The sequence below is a fragment of the Nicotiana tabacum genome, chromosome 24 (assembly GCF_000715075.1).
Source record: "Nicotiana tabacum cultivar K326 chromosome 24, ASM71507v2, whole genome shotgun sequence".
Classification (NCBI taxonomy): Eukaryota; Viridiplantae; Streptophyta; class Magnoliopsida; order Solanales; family Solanaceae; genus Nicotiana; species Nicotiana tabacum.
The window spans coordinates 106512749-106531594 of record NC_134103.1 but is presented as its reverse complement, the minus strand read 5'-3'; the positions used below and the strand labels follow the sequence as shown (position 1 = coordinate 106531594).

Genomic DNA, 18846 nt, shown 5'->3' with positions numbered 1-18846 from the left:
TTTTAATGGTCCCGGTGGGTGCAAATCGGGATTTGGGACTTGGGTGTATGCTTGGAATCGAATTCGGAAGTACCTAACTTAATTTATCATAATTTATTGAAAACTAAAAGTTTGAAGGTTTAAAAAATTCATAAGTTTGACAGTAGTTTGACTTTGTTTCTACCGGGTTTAGATTTCAGTTCCGGAACTTGGTATAGGTTCGTTTCAATATTTATGACTAGTCTGCAAAATTTGGTGCAAAACGGAGTTGATTTGACGTGATTCAGACGTCCGGTTAAGAAATTGCATATTCTTAAGTTTCATTGAAAATTTCATTCGTTTTGGTGTATGATTCGTAGTTCTATGCATTATTTTGGTGTTTTGATCGCACGAGCGAGTTTGTATGATATCTTTGGACTTGTGTGCGTGTTTGGTTTGGAGCCCCGAGGGCTCGGGTGAGTTTCGAATAGGTTGCAGATATTTTTAAACTTAAGGAAATTTTTGGTTTTTGACTTCTGTTGGTTACTGATGTGTTCTTCTTCGCAACCGCGAAGATATTCCCGCGATTGCGAAGAGCAACCTGGTCTAGGGAGGCCTTTCTTCATCGCGAATATGACGACTGGTACGCGAACGCGAAGCTTTGGAGGGTTTTCCTTCGCGAACGCATAGCGTTAAGGGACCTGGGAAGGGGGATCGGTGGTTTGTTCTACGCGAACGCGAGCCCTGGCTTGCGAACGCGAAGGCCTTGGGGAGAAGCCTTCGCGAACGCGTAGGCCATTTGGGTCGTTGTGTCTCGCGAACGTGGCAGGCCTTTTGCGAACGCGAAGAAGTCCTGACGCCCAGTCACTTAAGTATTCCAAACACGGGATTTCACCCATTTTTCACCATCTTTCCATTAGAGCTTGGCCTAGAGGTGATTTGGAGGAGAAATTTCATCACCATTTCATAGATTAATGTACTTTAACTTATTTTCTTCCATTTTCATCATTACCCATTAATTTCTAGCCTTAAACCTTGTTCTTTCATAGTAGAAAATTAGAGATTTGGGAAGAATTGGGGGGTTTTGCAAATTTGGGATGGGTAAATGAATTTTGGTCCGAATCTCGAGTTTTGACTAAGCGAGTCTGAGGTTGACTTTTGTTGACTTATTGGGAAAAATGTAAAGATCGTAACTTTATGTATTGTAATTGATTCCCTACCTTTATTTGATATTATTGAGTCAATTTTGGTTAGACTCAATTGGTTTGGAGGCGGATTTTAGAGGAAAGGCCCCGGTAGAGCTTTGATTTGCTTGCAGAGCGGGGTAAATGTTGGGTCTAACCTTGAAGTACAACCATTTGTTGCTTCCAGAGGACAATATAAAAACAGCAGCAGAAAGGGTAAAAGAATAAAAGAGGCAAGGGGCAAACATTTGCGCATAAGAAAAAAGTTCTCGACAAGATTTCTGTGGTATTAGATATATTTACAATTAACTGAACCTACTGGAGCCCATATTATACAGAAAAGAGTCCATAGCCCCCACCCCCACCCACCTCCCACCCTCCAAAAAAAAACACCCCGCGTTCCTGTCGGGAAGCAAAGGCATTTCACGTCAACTAAAAAATTGCCTTACAAAACTGTGTACGGACAATGAAGGAAGAGGCACCCAGAAGCACAACCCTGCAAAACTATTTCTGTCTCCCTCCCCCCCAACCCACAAAAGCCGAAACAAAGCAGAATAGCCTGGCCCGTGCACGATATTTGATCCAGCTTTAAACATCACGTATCAATCGCAGATCACCTTGCTTCCAAGAATATGAACAAATGGCCTTGGCACCGGTAATTATCTGGAGGAAGGCTGAAAGGACACTTGATTGGCAGTCAACGGAAGACCAAGTTTACAGCTCTCAAAGCATCAGAACATATTCAGTTCAGGGCATAATGAACACGTTCTAGTAGCCGCACAACCTGATTGACAGTAATTGGAGGAGGAGATTGCTTTGAATTGAACATAATTGTGTTTTGTGCACCGAGAGGCAATGCTAATACAGCTTCTTGTTGCATACTAGTAAGCTCCAAGAACTGAGCAAGCATATCACCATCCAGAGCTTTCGGTGCCCTAGCCTATAATTGGAAGAGGCAAAAGCCCGGCACAAAGAATAATGAGTGACAGTTTTAGGCAGATATTTAAACATCAATCATAAAAAGCATGGCCCTCTAGTTTCTGCATTGCAAACCTAAAACACCTTGTCAAGGAAAACGAGAACTATAGAGAGCAAGAGTGAAAGACTGTAGTCACAGATTCCTCTTGTTTGCATTTCCAATTTTTTTTCCTTGTGTGATATGGAAAATCCTACTCCAGTAACCCCTCCACCCCTTAGATGACAACATTCAACAATGGCCCTTCCCCACTTTTTCCCTAGGTGGCTTGAACCGCCAGCCACATGGCAGGAGGTGAATGGTCCTTCCCACTACGCTATATCTCCCGTTGTCCTTGTTCACATTCTTATTGAGACATTCTATTTGCACTCCTCTGACATGAGCACAATGAGCAGCATGTGAATTGTAGAATTATACTTGAACAAAGCAAAAGCTTTAAATAGCCAAAGGCTAATGACAATTCTTTTACAAGAGTGAGACATCACAATCTAACATAATAGTCTTATCTAATGACAAATCTTTTTCATAAAAAATCATCAGGCTTGACTAGAAACTTCACCTTGTAAAAGCCGGAATTAAATAAGAACTTTTTTAAAAAAATTACAAAAAAATAAGAACTTCAAAACAGTTTAGATCTATCATAAGAAAAATATATCTCTTACCAGACTCCCCCGACAGCGAAATTCAGCATGGTCATTTCCCAATATAGGAGCAGTCAATGGATGGATGACAAGCCTAGCCTGTACCGCTTCTAAGAGATCATATTCCTCCCTATGAGAAAGTAAATCTCTTCAGAGGTAGTTTTAACACTAACTTCTATGCAAGAGAAAATAGATAGTCAACTGAAAACACTGCGTTTTGGCAATCAATTAAAATACTTCAACATTTGATCCATGTTAGGAGTAATTCTCTTTTTGTACCAAATTACCCATCTCCTATTTTAATGTCACGACCCAAATCCATGTGACTGGCACCCGACACACTACCCCACCCGAATGAACCAAAACACATATGATGCACCCCAACCATATGCATGAAAATCAATTTAACTCCGGAAGCTTTTTGAAAATCATATACATTTTCAATTTAAATCATGAAACATTTTTTTGATTTGTGCGTGTCACCCTTGTGCAGGGGCCATGCTAATCTTCTCTCTATCATTCCAATTTTATCGGATGTCCCCGAAATAAAACAGAGTATAAATACACTCCAGAAACTACTTATGACCACCTGCTTTCCAATTTCCAAGTCACTGTTTTCCCTCCCATTTCTGCAGGACAGCAAGGAGTGGGGTAGGAAGGGAAAAAAACACCAGATAATACTTACAGAGACTAAGAACTCCTAAACCAACTATAAAGCAGGAACATCTAACTCGGGTTGCCCGACACTAGCCGTTCAAAAGAGTAGTTGAATTCAATCAGTTTAAATCTCACGAATCACGAGAAGTCCCAAAACTGGCATTCTAATACTCCAGTAGAGTCAACATGCTGAGACAGCTATAAATGCATATATTAATTATTTAACATCTTGATGAAGAGACTAAGCTGATTGTCACCGAGGAGCAAAAGCAACCACCCAAATGTTATTATCAGATGATAATCATATCTTAAGTTTGCAGCTCAGACACTAGAACAACAGACTAAAAAATGCATGTAAATAGTGAAATAAAAGGCACAAAGAGTCGAAGAATGACGAAATCACATCCTACGAAGGTGAAGATGAACTCAATTTTTCAGGTAACATGAACAGTAAGTTTGACAGGATAATTGTGAAATACCTAGTAAGAGGAATGAAAATAATTATGCTCCCTAAAAGTGTACTAGCCATGATACTATTTTGTGATATGTCACCGACATTGCTGGCAACTTGACAGCCCTTAAGTGCATCATCTGCTGGAAGTTTATAAGAGAATGACCCCTGCAACAAATAATAATTCTCAAATCAATTGAGGCTGCCACCAAAACTAAGCCAAGGTGATAATGCTGCAGCATTTTGTCCCAAATGATCAAAGTTCATATTCCATTCCATCAAACTGTTAACGATTTTGTCCCATATCATCAAAGTCCATATCCTATTCCATCAAATCATTCAAGACTTCTTACAAAATCAAGTGAAGCCAATATCACTAAATATAGGAGTATTTTTTTTTTTTAAAGAAAGTGAAGGTGCTCGAGTATTGATTTTATTTTAACCTAAGCTTATATATGTAAAAAAATTAAATTCAATTTAAATTGATTGATTAAGAAGAAGTATAAGAACTATGAATTAATAGATTTCTTCGGAAATTACAGTTGAATACTGTTAAATTAGATATATAATAAGGAATACAGTTTGTAAAGCGAAAAACAGATAATCGATGAAATCAGATAATTTGCTATAGATGGAAAGAGTTGAAAAGAATTTTGTTCTCTCCATCTCCCTCAAGCACCAAAATCAGAACCGAGGAAATTTTTCAATTTTTCTACTCATAACCTCACCCGTGTCACCACTCAACACCATACTTGTTTTTTCTCAGCTCGGGGCATCATCTAAGAGAATACATAAATGTTAAAATAGAAGACTCCATAACTGGTTCAGTGGTTAGTGACCTTGCAATGCAGTAAAAGGTGTTTTGTCTTTTCAGATCCCTTGAAATATGAAATATCAGCTACAATCATCTTTTCTGGTCTATCACAAGTTGTGGTTTACGCTTGTGTCGGATTTGCCATCTTCTATATATCCTATGGTATGCATTTTATCTACTTTCTGGACCACAAACACCATAAGGCATCCAACAATTATCTCCTATAGGAAAGTGCACCTGCTTTCCACTGACAAATATTATACATGGTTGTTTATGTCATTTTTATACTATTTCATAAGGACAAAATAAGAAGAGGGTTCATTAGAAGGTGCATTATAGGGTGTAAAAGTTATCATCTTTGACAAGTATGATCTAAACCCATCATTCAAAACTAAACGGCTCCAGACAAATGCTTACCTTTCGAACTCTCATAGCTATCTCACCCATGTAGAATGAACAAGTTAGAGCTAGATTGCATTCTGGACTGGAATTATCTGTAAAACAAAGCCATATTTTCAAAAAACAAGTAAAAGATTTAAATTACAAATAGTTATTAGAGGAAGAAAAGCATGAGAAAGAAAATGATGAGGATATGCCATAAGAATCTCAGCTAGTGAAAACAGCAGAAAAGGTAATCATAAGGCATTAAATATGAACAGAGATCCTGATCTTTCTTTTCCTATGCAGTTGTATTTTAGAATTCGGATTTTACATAGATATTGTAAGTTGAATTTACCTTCTGAGTGATTCAAACATGATAAAATGGATAGACTCCCCTTTCGATCTGAAACAGCAGCTGTGTCTACATCCATAAGAGTGCAATCAGCAACTAACCTCTGGACAGGGTCACAGTAAACTTGCTCTAGTTTTCTTGCATCCTGATCACAAGACAGAAGAAGATGGCTTGTAAGGCAACAAAATTTCCAAACCTACCAACGCAAGGTGGTAATATCTGATATAAGTATTTTCATGCCCCATGCAAACTACAACCTAGAAAGAGGATTTTCAAATTTCCAGCCCCATAATGGAATACAAACAACCAATTCCCAACAAAACATGAATAACAAAAAGAGAAGGGAAATTTTTAAAGTAAAATCAACTCTAGCTACTTACCTCTTGATACGAGTAGAAGAGGACACCATCACGGCAATCACCAACAGCAATTCTGGTGAAGTGTGCAGTAAGAGTCATGATCATGAAACGTGTTCTCCCTACTGCTAAGCGTCTGACTCTTTGAGGATTATCATTTGGAAAACCACAAACATAAAACTGCGGGAAGCATGAAATATATTTTAGTAAGAGGTAACACTAACTTTGTGAGAAAGTCAGTAGATGAGAGTTATTTCAACTTACACAGTTGCCCGCAGAGGCCAAGAAATAACGATCAAGGTATGGGTAGACTGCAAGCACCATTCCAGGCCAGGTGGTTGAATAACCTAATCTTAAGTGCCATGCCTCACTTTCCTCAAGTTTAATCCCGTCACAGCTGTTATCGTCAGGACTGCTACAAAGACTACTGCTAGACAGCTGTTCAGCGGCATATCCACCAATCTCACGGAAAGGTGAAGTCCGTTGAGAAGATGATCCAGCCCTTGAAGAAAATGCAATTGACCCACTATCCGAGTTTTGCATTTGCTCGATGCAAAGAACTATTAGACGGCCCTTTGTACTGTAAAAAGCATCTTTATTAAATAATACAAAAACATGCAATTCATTTATACACTTCAGACAAACAAAGATCTACCCAGATAAGATATATTATTGGGAAAGAAAATATAAGCAAAAACAATGTATGCTTTATAGATTTATGGAAGTAAAATGCTATAATCATTTGGCGGATGGCACTAACCTTTCAGCTTCACCACTAGGCATTATAGCTGGACCAGTAGAGAGACTAGTTCCAACAACAAGAACTTGTTCGTTTCCAACTTTTACCAACTCCATGCATTTTCCTATCTCCCCTGGCTCAAACTTAAAGGAAGACAATACCGATCCGCTGAGAGGATCTACGCAACAGACATCAGATGAACATAAATCATCACTGAGATCAGTCCGTAATACAAGCAACAACCTACTGTCACTATGATATAGAACCTTTCGAGGAGTGCCACCAAAATGAAATTTCTGCACATTAAGCCGTTTACTAGGCACCATCTCCACCTGAAACAAAAAAATAGACGGCCACTTTGACTGACTATTAAAGGTGTAAAAAGACCAAGATCGATATATACAACTAAACACAGTCAACCTCCCTCATTCCATCCTTTGCTTTTCGCTTCTTTAGTTTTCATTCTCTATTATTTTCTTCTTCTTTTTTTGGGTGTGATTGTGTGTTTGGGGGGGGGGGGGGGTTTGGAGATGAGGAGGGAAGGTCATGCAAACGGGAGTGGCATGAATAAAGTGCCATTGAATATCCGCCATCAACTGGATATGAGAACAACGAGAAGAAATCCTATGTGGCTTGTGCTTGCTTTTCCAACATATAATATGTAAACTACAAGTGCAACTAGGGAGGTGATGTACCAATGTTGAGCTCTGTTAACAATAATGAGGCTTTTCTCTTACCAAATGAAGACTGTTTTCAGCAACAAAGATAATTCCCTTGGGACATTCAGGTGAGCAGACTGGAGTAACATGTGTGGAAGGTGGAAAAGAGATTGAAGTATACGAGAGGCTATGCCTTGCAGTTTGCAATAACCAGGGTCTATCGCTTAGAGCGATGACATCAGCATCAAGAGAGTCATTCAATGGAACCAGAAAAACAGGAGTGATGCCAATCCGACGAACTGCAACTAATTGCAGATAAACAGGAGAATCCTTTGTCTTATCCAATAAACTGGACACTTGCATAGGTTGAGTTCTAAAATTCTGAGAAGCAAAAATTGAGGAACCACTGGAATTAGCCATACAAGAATTGTCAAAAGTTTGAAGGGCAGGCGACTCTAGTGAGGCAATTATCGAGGCAGAGGGCCACTCAAATCTGAGTAGCATACCGTTCCTTAATCCTGAAAGAACATAAAGCCGATCAACGAGTACAAGTCTTACATCTTGAGGAATGCAGCCACTTATGGTTGTTCCAAGAGTGTTTGTTAAGGTTATAGACCCAATGGCAAGAACATTCACGCCTTTATCAGAAGTAAATGATAGAACTTCTACAGAAGGCTTATGTGTACCAATAATGAAGGTGTTACTAATGTCCAATCCGGATGGAAGAGAATCCAAAGGAACTCCATTTGTATTACTAGTTTTAGATATAAAAGGTTTTTGCTCAAGCGGGGGGATTGAAATGCAGGATAGTTCATCTTGCAATCTCACATGTTTCATCTGGTATATTTCTTTATGATGGGCTGATAAGGTCCTGATGCCAAGAATAAATAAGAAGCATGGACTGGAAGTTGCAACAACTATCAAATTAGGCCCAACAGCTCCAAGGCTTATTGTCATATTATCAGGGGACCATGAGGTGAAAGTTGGTGATAACGAATCAATACCATCTGGATGTGCAGCAATAGTAGGTACACATAGTCTCACAGCAGTCTGGTGGATTTGCACCAGTAAACCATCGCCCACAAGACCACAAGCCAACGTGCAAACATCCGGCTGGAAACCCATGAAGTCAGTTACATCAGAAAAGCTCACACCAACAGATAGAACCCTGGTCTCTTCAACAAATGATAGTACAAGGAAAGAATGATAAGAATCAGCCATTTTCATTTTCACTGTCCAAGTTCCAGTAATACCCTGATAAATAGGAGCAGTTTTCAACAATTTCTCTACACTGATGCCACTGCGTATAACTCGTAAAGATCCTTCAGGTGCCATCCCACAGCAGGCAAACATTTGATCATGTTTCTCATCATGGTAATCCACAACGGACATATCCAATATTGGTGCAATATTTTGGATTGGACTTCTATAAACAAGTTTTCCCTCTTCAACTTTTAACACCATCCCATCACCCATCTCAATGATAACTGCCAAAAACCCACCTCTCACCCACAAAAGTGCCTTGGCTGGTTGAGTCTTGTAAAGACAATCAGACAGAGATATTTTCAGGCCATCAGAATCAAATAAAAAATCAATCAGGAAAAGCTCTCCAGAATCAGCACAAAATATCATCCTAGGACTCTGCTCATTTCCAGGATTCCAACTCCATGCGCAGACAAAATTTGAACCCGGTTTTACATTGCTATCATCATCAATGTTCATTGGGTCATTTTTATTCAAGTCGCTAAGCTCAAGCAATGCAGATGCAGCAACGCTATACATACCGTCTTCGTCAATAATATCGGGAATTCTAATAGCCTCTTCTACAAAATTCTGCTCCTCAACTGAAGGTGGTGTAAAATTTAAACTTATTCGATAAAGAAAACAAGGGTTGTGAGGATCTCTAAAGTCCATCACAATAGCATCCCCAGCACGAAATACTAACAGGATTCCATAAGAATGAGGAACTTCTACGATACGATGTGCTAGTGGTCCAGGTTCAGAATACTGATATATTACATGGAGTGAATGCTCCTTCATATTCCACTCTATCAACATGAGCTCAGTCCTATATGATCTCCTCCTGCAGGGTCAAATTTGAAACATCATATCAATACTAGCATAGCAGAAATTAGAAGATGACGATTTGTTATATACAACTACAAGAGAGAAAATCCACTTTCCATCACAAAGCCAGTTTAACAATTGCGAATCTTACAATTAATTATGTTTGCGAACTTATCCATCATCCTACCTATTCAGAAGAATGGCCAATACAGGATTGTGCTCCTTATTTGGTTGACGAACATCTGTTGAGATGAAGCACATGCTCCATATGGTACCACAGATACTGGTGAAACCACTGGCAGTCCCAATCTTCCCTTGATTGTCAGTGGGACAAAAGATTCTCTAATATCATTATTTAAAGCAAATCAGTAGAATAGAACATAGCTATCCAAGCGGTTAAGTAGTATACATATCTAGCACGAAATGTATGCAAAAATATTAACCTTATCAAGTATATCACTGCCAGCTGAAGCAGAGCGGGAGAAAAAAGCCAATCTGTCTTCATATGCACTAGCAGCAATGAAACAGCCACTGCATAGGGCAGAGTAAGAAATTACCGACACGGACATCTAAGAATCTTTAGGTAGTAGCTGAAGGTGACTGGTTTCAATTGTTGCCAACCATCTAATTAGTTTCATTCGTCCATCAAAAATACAACTTACCTGGAATCAATGGCCAACATCCTTCCAATTTGATGCCTCGGATTTCCAGGAGATGAAAGTTGAACATGTGTTACAGCGAAAAACCTATGTGAACAATGCAAAGGTACGCCTTTAATGAAAAGGATGACTGTCTTGGCTAAATCAAGATTTTAAAAAGAATTTACTGCTCCTTTTATGTGTAACAAAAATAAAAGGAAAAAGATACAGTTGAGAAACAATTAACCTGTGCATTTCATTGCAAAATCTGAGAACTGAGAGCTTCCCTGAATCCGAAATAACAACCAGGAGATCCTTGCTCAAAAGCTATTTAAAAGAAGTGAAAGCAAAATGCCATTAGTATAGAATCTTAGAAATAAAGGATAAGTTGAAAGGAACAATCTAAGACACCTGCAGGCTTCCAGCACGAAACTTCTCATTCCAGGGCAGCACAGCTATATCTTTTATTATGCCAAATACAGGCTGCTCACAGATAGATTGCACAATTCCATCTTCATCTATAATCACCAACTCTACAGATGTTTCCTGCATCAAAATACATTGTCATATTACATATTGAAACTTGCTAAATAAAACTGTAAACCGAGAAGCTAACATTCAACATGTTGAAGCCCATATGCAAAGTATCCAATCAGAAGCAGTTAAGCACGCAGCACACCCGTGCTATATAAGCATAGGATACTATAATTCATCCAGAAATCAAAAGAACATGCAAGTGCTACTAAAAACATATTTTAATAAAATATAAAGCAGTGAACAATAGATTAATCCTGGTTGACCCCTTTATGCACCCACAAGGCTCCTGTTTGTATAGAATATTGGGTGTCATTTATAGAGAAACACATCTTTTATGTAGGCTCTCTATTTTTTTGGCTAACTGCTTGTATACGGGAGTTTCCAAATTAACAAAATTTTATATACCTTATAAAAACTGATAGTATGCGAACGCCAAAAAACCAATTCTTACCTTATAGAAAGAAAAAAAAAAAGGAGCAAAAACCAATACTAGCTGCAAGGTTGACTGGAAATATCTATTGGTTAAAGCATCTAAAGGAAAGATAACAAAATTGTTAGCTACAAGGTTGAGCAAGAACATCTATTGGTTAAAGCATCTAAGATTTACTTGTCATGTTACATGGACTCGATACAAGCATCCAATACGGGTATCAATCTAGAAGCCAGATTCGTCAACACCTAAATCTTAAGATTCAGAGATACAAATAGAAGTAGGGCAAAATGGTTGGGTGGTGGCTAAAAAGTATGACAACTTCTATAACATAGAATTGTTTAGTGTAACTATGATAGTGTAATTAATTGAACTACAAATGATATTCCCATGTGAGTTTGTATGTTTTTTCCAGTTGTTTGCTACAAGAGAGCCTTATTAATGGATTGTCAATAATTTTGAGATGAAAACCAAGCAAAAAGTAACATACTGAAAGTTAGATCAACATGATCAGATGATAGAGATGAAAATTACAAGTAAAACATCTCCCATGAAATGGCTGTGGAGATATGTACAGGAAGATCAGGCAACCTGGAAGAAAGTGGTGAATGCAAGGCAACCGGTGCACAAAAGTCTCTAGCCAGCACATGAGGTTGGACCTTGGAGAATCATAATCAAACTATGGGGAGAGTTCAGCCATTATAGCAGATTTCAGATAGGAAATGGTGCAAATGTCAAGTTTTGGGAAGATAATTGGCTAGGGGACTCAACTTTACAAAATGACTTCTCAAATATCTATCAAATAGCAAGCAGACGTGACTACTACTATCTCTCAGAACAGAGCATACAACACCTGGAATCCAAGTCTCAGAAGGAATGTGCAGGATTGGGAATTGGGTGAACTACTCAGCCTCTTAGACAGATTGGGAGGATGTATGGCCAATGAGCAGGTCCCAGATAAACTCATTTGGGGAACAAGAGCTAAAGGAATCTAGACAGTGAAAGAGGGGTACTGACACAGCACTAGCCGGAATGAAATGGTGGACAACTGGCCTTGGAAGCTTATCTGAAAAACAAAACTACCCCCTAAAGTTATCTGTCACAGTTGGACTGCATTGAATGAAGCTTGCCTCACTCAAGACAATCTGTGCAAAAGGAGCATTCCCACAGTTAACAGATGCTACATGTGTCATCAAGATTTTGAAACAAACAGGCACCTTTTTTTGCATTGTTCAGTAACTTCAGACATTTGGAACATGTTCCTTGATGACACATGTAGCATTTGGAACATGTTCCTTGATGACACATGTTCCTTGATGACACATGGAACATGGAACATGTTCCTTTCAGTGCTTGGACTCAATTGGGTGACACCAGAAAGAATTAAGATGCTTACAGCAGCTGGAGCTTATGGAAAGTTGATAAATCCATCAGGAAGATCTGGAAAATGATTCCTAGATGTATCTTTTGGACACTTTGGAGTTTGGACAGAAAGGAATAGAAGATGTTTTGATGGAATATCAACTCAACTTACTCTCTCAAGGCTAATTGTTAAAAATTGTTATGTAGCTGGAGTAATCTCTCGCCTCTTAGCTCACCTGAGTCATTTTTGGATTTTGTTTGCTCCCTATCCTTAGCATAGGATTATATGTAATAGGGCTAGCAAACTCTCTTTTGTATTAGCGCCTGCACAATGCTCTATTTTGCATCTTCTTGATGCTTTTGATAATATCTCTTACTTCATCAAAAAAAGAACATCTCCCATCAAATACATTGCCTCAACCTCCAAACCTATCCCCTACCCCCCCAAGAAAAGGTCTTTTAGCAAACAAGAACTGATACAAAAGGCAAATCCCTACAGACCCAATCCAGCTTGGTTATTGATATAGTGAATAAATCCCACACTTAAATTCAAGCTTTTGATATCTTCATTCCCCCTCATTCGCCAAGGGCGAAAATAAAAGTTTATCTGACCATCATTCAATTAACTGATCTTACCTGATAGGGAATCTCAACAAATATATAACTCATTTACTCTCCAACGCTGCTAAAGACATTTTTTGTCGCTACACTGTTATTCAGACAATTAAGAATGAGACCTCCTTCCACTGGAACTAATTCCCTAAACAACAGAAAGTTCAATTTGCATTTGTTTCAAGGCACAGTGCATGTATGCTCTACAAGAACTTAAACCTTCAATGTGCAGTGAGGTCAGGTCAAATTCAGCAGACCAGATCTCAATTTGACCTTGATTTTGTAGATTTCTCTTCCTACTACTGGAATCGGGTGGTGGTGGCTGATGGGTAACGGATTTCAGTACGCAGATAGCAACCTGGAAGCTCCTCTAATTTAATTACTAAGTCTTATTGGAAGTGTTTATAAGACTGTGGCCAAGCTGCTAGCAGAAAGGTTGAAGAAGGTTAACGGTAAAGTGTAAACTTGTCTCCAATCATCAAAATGCCTTTATCGAACATAGACAGATCACTGATGCAGCACTTATAGCCAATGAGGCTTTACATTGGAGGATTAAAACTGGGGATCCTGGCATTATGTGCAAGCTGGACATAGAAAAGGTTGTTGACCAACTGAACTGGTCCTATCTAATCTCTATACCGAGGAAGATGGGATTTGGAGACAAATGGATAAGGTGGATCAGATTCAGCATTTCAACAGTCAAGTACTCAGTGTTAGTCAATAGAGAACCAGTGGGTTTCCTCTCTCCCCAAAAAGGGATCGGGTAAGGAGACCCACTCTCCCCATTCCTATTCATTCTAGCCATGGAGGGACTAAGTATGATGCTGGAAAAGGCCAGAGAAATGCAGTGGATTCAGGGATTCAGAGTAGGCTCCAATATTGGGAACTCGATCACTATTTTTCACCTGCTATATGTTGATGAAACTTTGATCTTTTGTGAGGCAGATAAATCACAAGTTATGTACCTGAACCTCACACTTCTCCTCTTTGAAGCTTTGACAGGGTTACATGTCAATGTGCTGAAAAGTATAATTTACCCTATTAATCATGTGCCTAACATAGAGGAGCTTGCAGGCATTATGGGTTGCAGTATTGGTGGATTCTACCTACCACATACTTGGGTCTACCATTGGGTGCCAAATTCAAAAATTGTGAGATATGGAATGGGGTTATTGAAAAATTTGCGAAGAGATTAACTTCCTGGCAGCTTCAATATATATCCACGGGTGGCAAATTAACTCTCATCAGTAGTGTGCTTGACAGCATACCAACATACTACATGTCATTGCTCCCCATCCCAAGGAAGGTGCTAAAGCAATTGGACAGAATCAGGAAGGACTTCCTTGGGGAAGGTAATAGCAACACCCACAAGTTTTATCTGATAAAGTCGGATAAAGTCACTCAGCCAAAATGCAATGGAGGTTTGGGAGTCAGAGATCTAGCGTTCCACAATAAATGCCTACTAATGAAGTGGCTTTGGAGAATGGCACAGGAGAACCAAGTCTCCAGAAGGAAGTGATCATTGCCAAGCATGGGAAAAGAGATAACCGGAGCACTAAAAGTTCTAATGCACCATATGGAGTGGGCCCTGGGATGTACATCAGTAAATTGGGGAATGAATTTTTCCGGAACATCCACTTCAAACCAGGCAATGGGGTTCACATTAGATTCTGGAAAGACAAATGGCTAAACAACATTGTACTCATGGACGAGTATCCTAGCCTATACCAGACTGCTCTTGACAAGAATTCCTCTATAGCTCAAAACAGAAATGGTAGCAACAGGTGTTGTTCATCTTAGAAGAGTTGTGCATGACTGGGGATGATGGATATGCTAGCAAAAGTGGAGTGGTACAATATTGATGTGAGCCAACCAGATACCATATGTTGGGGGAATAACGGCATATTCACAGTAAAAGAATGCTACAAACAGATTAGTTCCCAGAACCAGGTGAATGATGCATGGTCTGGAAGCTAATGTGGAAGACCAAACTACCTATTAAAGTTATTTTCCATAACTGGATTGCCCTCGATGAGGCATGCTCATCACAAAACAACCTCAACAGAAGAGGTTTCCACCTGGTCAACATGTGTTATCTACGTTTGGAAGATGTGGAAGCTGCCAACCACCTGTTTTTGCACTGCCTAGTGGCAAATGACCTTTGGAATATGTCCCTCTGCATTTTTGGCTAGATTTGGATCATGCCACAGAACATGAAAGAGGCACACATTAGCTGGTGTTTATGGAGAGTTGATAAGACCATCAAAAAAATCTGGTTGACGATCCCCGGCGCTTTTATTTGGTGTTTATGGATCTCTTTTTTGTTGGACTAAGTTAACTGCTGTAATTAGCACTGACCATTTTTTGTACTCTGTTAGCTCCCTTGTCTTAGATTGACATTGTAAAGGGATTTGCAATTCTTATTATTTCTGCATTTCAATACTTTTGTAACTTTGCATCTTCTTGTTGCCTTTTGCTAATGGAACACCTAATTTCATCAAAAAAAGAACTTACTAAAGGATGTAAGTTGTCTGTTGAGAAAGGTAGATAGACTTTCTTAGTACTAATAAGTTTGACATAGTACCATATTTCGGAAAAAGCTAATTTCCAATAGGTGTCACAGGCCAAAAATCATAATGGGAGTAGGCCAATTTTATTTTTGAACCAAAACACTTGACCAACAAAATTTTCATCAAGAGGAGACAAAATTATCGAAAGCTTTTGGCATTATTAGAAAACCAAAGGAGCTTAGTGAGATTGCCAAAACCCTCTGAGGTAGGTCTCTATGAGAAAATTGACAAACCGATACCACCAGGTTCCATAAAACAGAATGTAAAAGAAAATAAAAAAGAGAACTTTCTTCTAGAGATTGAATATGTAAGTGAAAAGAAGAAAGTCACAACATACTATTACAAGATTCCTTAAAAACTGAATCTACAAACTTAAACTCTATTTCTTACTCCTGAAACTATGATAATACAACCTTCTACATACGGCTATTCCACTTCTTCCCTCTAATTATCCCACAAAATAACTAGATCATGGTTGAATTCGTATTGACATAAGGATTTAAACCATGACACTTTCCTCCCATAACCCTTTCAAGCATCAAAAGGAGAAGAGAGGCTCACAAAGGGGTTTTGTAAGATTCATAAAAAGGAATAGTGGTGTAGACTTCCCGGTTATTGACCATTGGTGCAACCCACTTGCTTCAAATAGAACACAAGGGAAGACTACAGAAAGAGCACCTGGCACCCCAAAATAGTTACACGTGCATAAAAGAAAAATTGGGCTATGCATCGATCGGCAGAATTTGAGGGCAGAATTTGAGGCCAACATACGTACCCAATGCTTCTGCTTTCTTCCATATGGGTTCAGTTTCATAATGTCACTACCAGACTCCATTTATTAAATTTGGTCAATCTATTTTACAAGCTTACGTTTCACGATATTAATCTAATTTCAAGATGAAATTAAATCAATCAACTATGCCCCAATCACATAGTAATCATTTTTTTCTTTAAGTTAATACGTCTTTAAAGACGGGAGGTTAGCCTGCGCCTTACGAGTATATTAATATCCAAAAGATAAATATATATAGGAGGGGAACGAGGAAGCCTAACCTCCTCTTTGAAATAATCATCCTCGTTCCATTACAAAATACTTTCAGATATATAAGTATTCATTTGAATTATATTTAGATACTTTAAATCTAAAGGATTGATAGTCCTTATCTACATTAAGCAATCCAGCAACCGGAGTCAGCCATATGCCTTCTTTTTATATCAATTTTGCTCTGTCCTGGCCAATTTCATTCCAATCATTTCAAAGCAGATAATCACACATTGAAATTAACATTTAACACAACCAATCTGCAAATGAAGTTTTAAAAAAAGAGCTACCTTGCCAAGAACGACGTCGTATGAAGTAGAAGAGCGGATACGGCCATAAACGACTTGCAGAACAACACTACCTCTGAGAACAGTCTTAGCTAAATAAGAGGCGCCACGAGAAGCAGCTGATCGTGACTTGCTGCTGCAACCGGCAGAGGATGAAGACGAGGATTCTTCCTCCGAAACCGCCATTAATAGCTGAGATTTGATTCAGTTTTTCCAATTCGTCGACAGAAATTTGGATGGAGAAAAATAGGGTTTAATGCATGAGTTGAGTTCACAGTAAATGTAATCAAGCAGTACAAGTTTGGGGGAAGAAGAGAAAGCTTACTAATAACTGCTCGTACTTACCAGGAATAATCGTAAGTAGGAGGAGTCAGTCATTCCATGTGCCCTTCGCCTGAGGGACCAAATAGAAATCTTTACACTTTGTTTATTCTTTTTTTTTAAAATTATATTATATTATATAATCTTTTTAAATATATATTTGTGTACCATAGACTTATTTTATCTAATTAGTTGTTTTAACTCTTAGATGAAAAACAATTAGTTTTTTATTAATTAATCATTTTATTGATAACACAATGTTATGGAATTTTTCAAATTTTTATGAGTTGGATGATCGTATTGTATCGTATTGTTATTTTAAATATAATGTTTGTTTTGACTGATATTTAAATTTTTATTGTATCATATCGTTAAATCCATTGTTACGTAACGACAAAAAGTATCGCTTTATGTAACGACCGATTTGGTATAGTCGCATTACTACCTTATTTCTTCCTCTCATATTGACCTTCCTTATTATTAAATAATCTTATTTTATCCTTTACCTAACCTTTTTATATAATAATTCTACTTGTACTCTACTTATTTATAATATTGCAAGTTTATTTTTCATATTGCCGGTGCATGACATCATGAAATGATAGACAAACGATACAATCTATCCAAATGTTGTATTCATTAAAATAATACAGTACAATATAATAGGATACAATCGATACATTATGAAACAATGTGTAATAACCATCCAAACAAGCTTATAAGCAATAAATTTTCCCTTTGTACTTTAATTGTGTATTTGTGTTTGCGGATGCATAGCAAAATTATATTTTTATATTATTTGATCATGTATCTATTCTGATTATCCTATATTCAACTCATTAAAAAATTTGTTACACCCAAAAACACAAATTAAAATTTAAAAGTACAAATAAAAATAGAACTAATATAACTAAATAATTTTTATGCACCCAAAAAAGACAAATTAAGATTCAAAAGGTACAAATCCAAATAACGAAATTTATTCTTAAATATTCAATAGTTTTTGCTTACAGTAGGTATTCTATGCTAATGAGTACCTCTTCTCCTTAGGCACATCCATCTAACTAAGTCAAAAGTTAAATCAAGTTCAAAAAGGGAACTCAACTAGTCATGAAAACTTCATTATATCGTTCCTCTGTAGTGTTCTTTTATATCGCAAGAGGGGTTCTGATGGTAAGCAACCTCTACTTTCAGTCAAGAGGTTGTGAGTTCGAGTCGCCCCAAGAGAAAGATGGGGAGTTCTTGGAGGGAAGGATGCCGAGGATCTATTGGAAGAGCATTTGAGAGTTAAAGAAGAGACTGACGAATATACTGATCATTGCACCAGACTGGGAGCAACCATGTGAATTCATGTGTGAAGACAAAAAACACTAATAAATAAATCCTCTGTTAATGTGTTTGGACAACATTTGAAGGTGAAATATAAAAAAGATATAATTTAGGGTGTGTTTAGTATGACGGAAAATAATTTTCGGAAAATATTTTCCCATTTTTCACTGTTAAGTTGCACAAAATAGTTTGAAAAATATTTTCCTAGATATCACATTTTCCTGAAATTGGAGAAAAATAACTTTCCTGAAAAAAGTTAGGAAAATATTTTCCAAAAACTCCACATACTCTCACATCTAACCCTAACCCCTTCCCTCTTCTCTCGCCTACCCCGCCCCCCTCTCCAAAAAGGTTTTTTTCAAATTTCAGTTTTTTTTTCTTTTCCGTGATCGCTCACCCACTCCCCCTCCCCGCAAAAAAAAAAATTAACTTTTTTTTTGTATTTTTCAATTTTTTGCTTTTTTCGTTTTTCTGCACCCTCCC

General features: G+C 38.0%; 1 protein-coding gene and 1 non-coding gene across 2 annotated transcripts; both read right to left on the bottom strand.

Annotated features, from left to right (window-relative positions):
• Positions 1-1367: 1367 nt before the first annotated feature.
• On the bottom strand, positions 1368-17060 carry LOC107784860 (uncharacterized). Its single transcript, XM_075247797.1, has 15 exons — positions 16717-17060; positions 10285-10419; positions 10121-10200; positions 9898-9981; positions 9679-9766; positions 9423-9577; positions 7247-9251; positions 6531-6841; positions 6035-6350; positions 5795-5950; positions 5418-5559; positions 5099-5175; positions 3896-4035; positions 2781-2889; positions 1368-2082 (listed from the first exon to the last, which is right to left on the bottom strand). The coding sequence occupies exons 1-15, from the start codon at positions 16897-16899 to the stop codon at positions 1885-1887; spliced, it is 4179 nt and encodes a 1392-aa protein (XP_075103898.1). The 5' UTR covers positions 16900-17060; the 3' UTR covers positions 1368-1884.
• LOC142178758 (U6 spliceosomal RNA) lies at positions 3206-3311 on the bottom strand. Its single transcript, XR_012707012.1, has one exon. It is a non-coding gene; the product is annotated as a U6 spliceosomal RNA (small nuclear RNA).
• Positions 17061-18846: the final 1786 nt, after the last annotated feature.

What these genes read in the sequence shown, in the direction of transcription:
- LOC107784860 (XM_075247797.1), bottom strand. Translation starts at nt 16,899, where the DNA reads ATGGCGGTTTCGGAGGAAGAATCCTCGTCTTCATCCTCTGCCGGTTGC. An exon ending in TTCGTGCTGGAAGCCTGCAG is followed by an intron (nt 10,201 to 10,284) that starts GTGTCTTAGATT and finishes TCTTTTAAATAG; the next exon opens with CTTTTGAGCAAGGATCTCCT. An exon ending in TCTTCTACTCGTATCAAGAG is followed by an intron (nt 5,560 to 5,794) that starts GTAAGTAGCTAG and finishes TCTTGTGATCAG; the next exon opens with GATGCAAGAAAACTAGAGCA.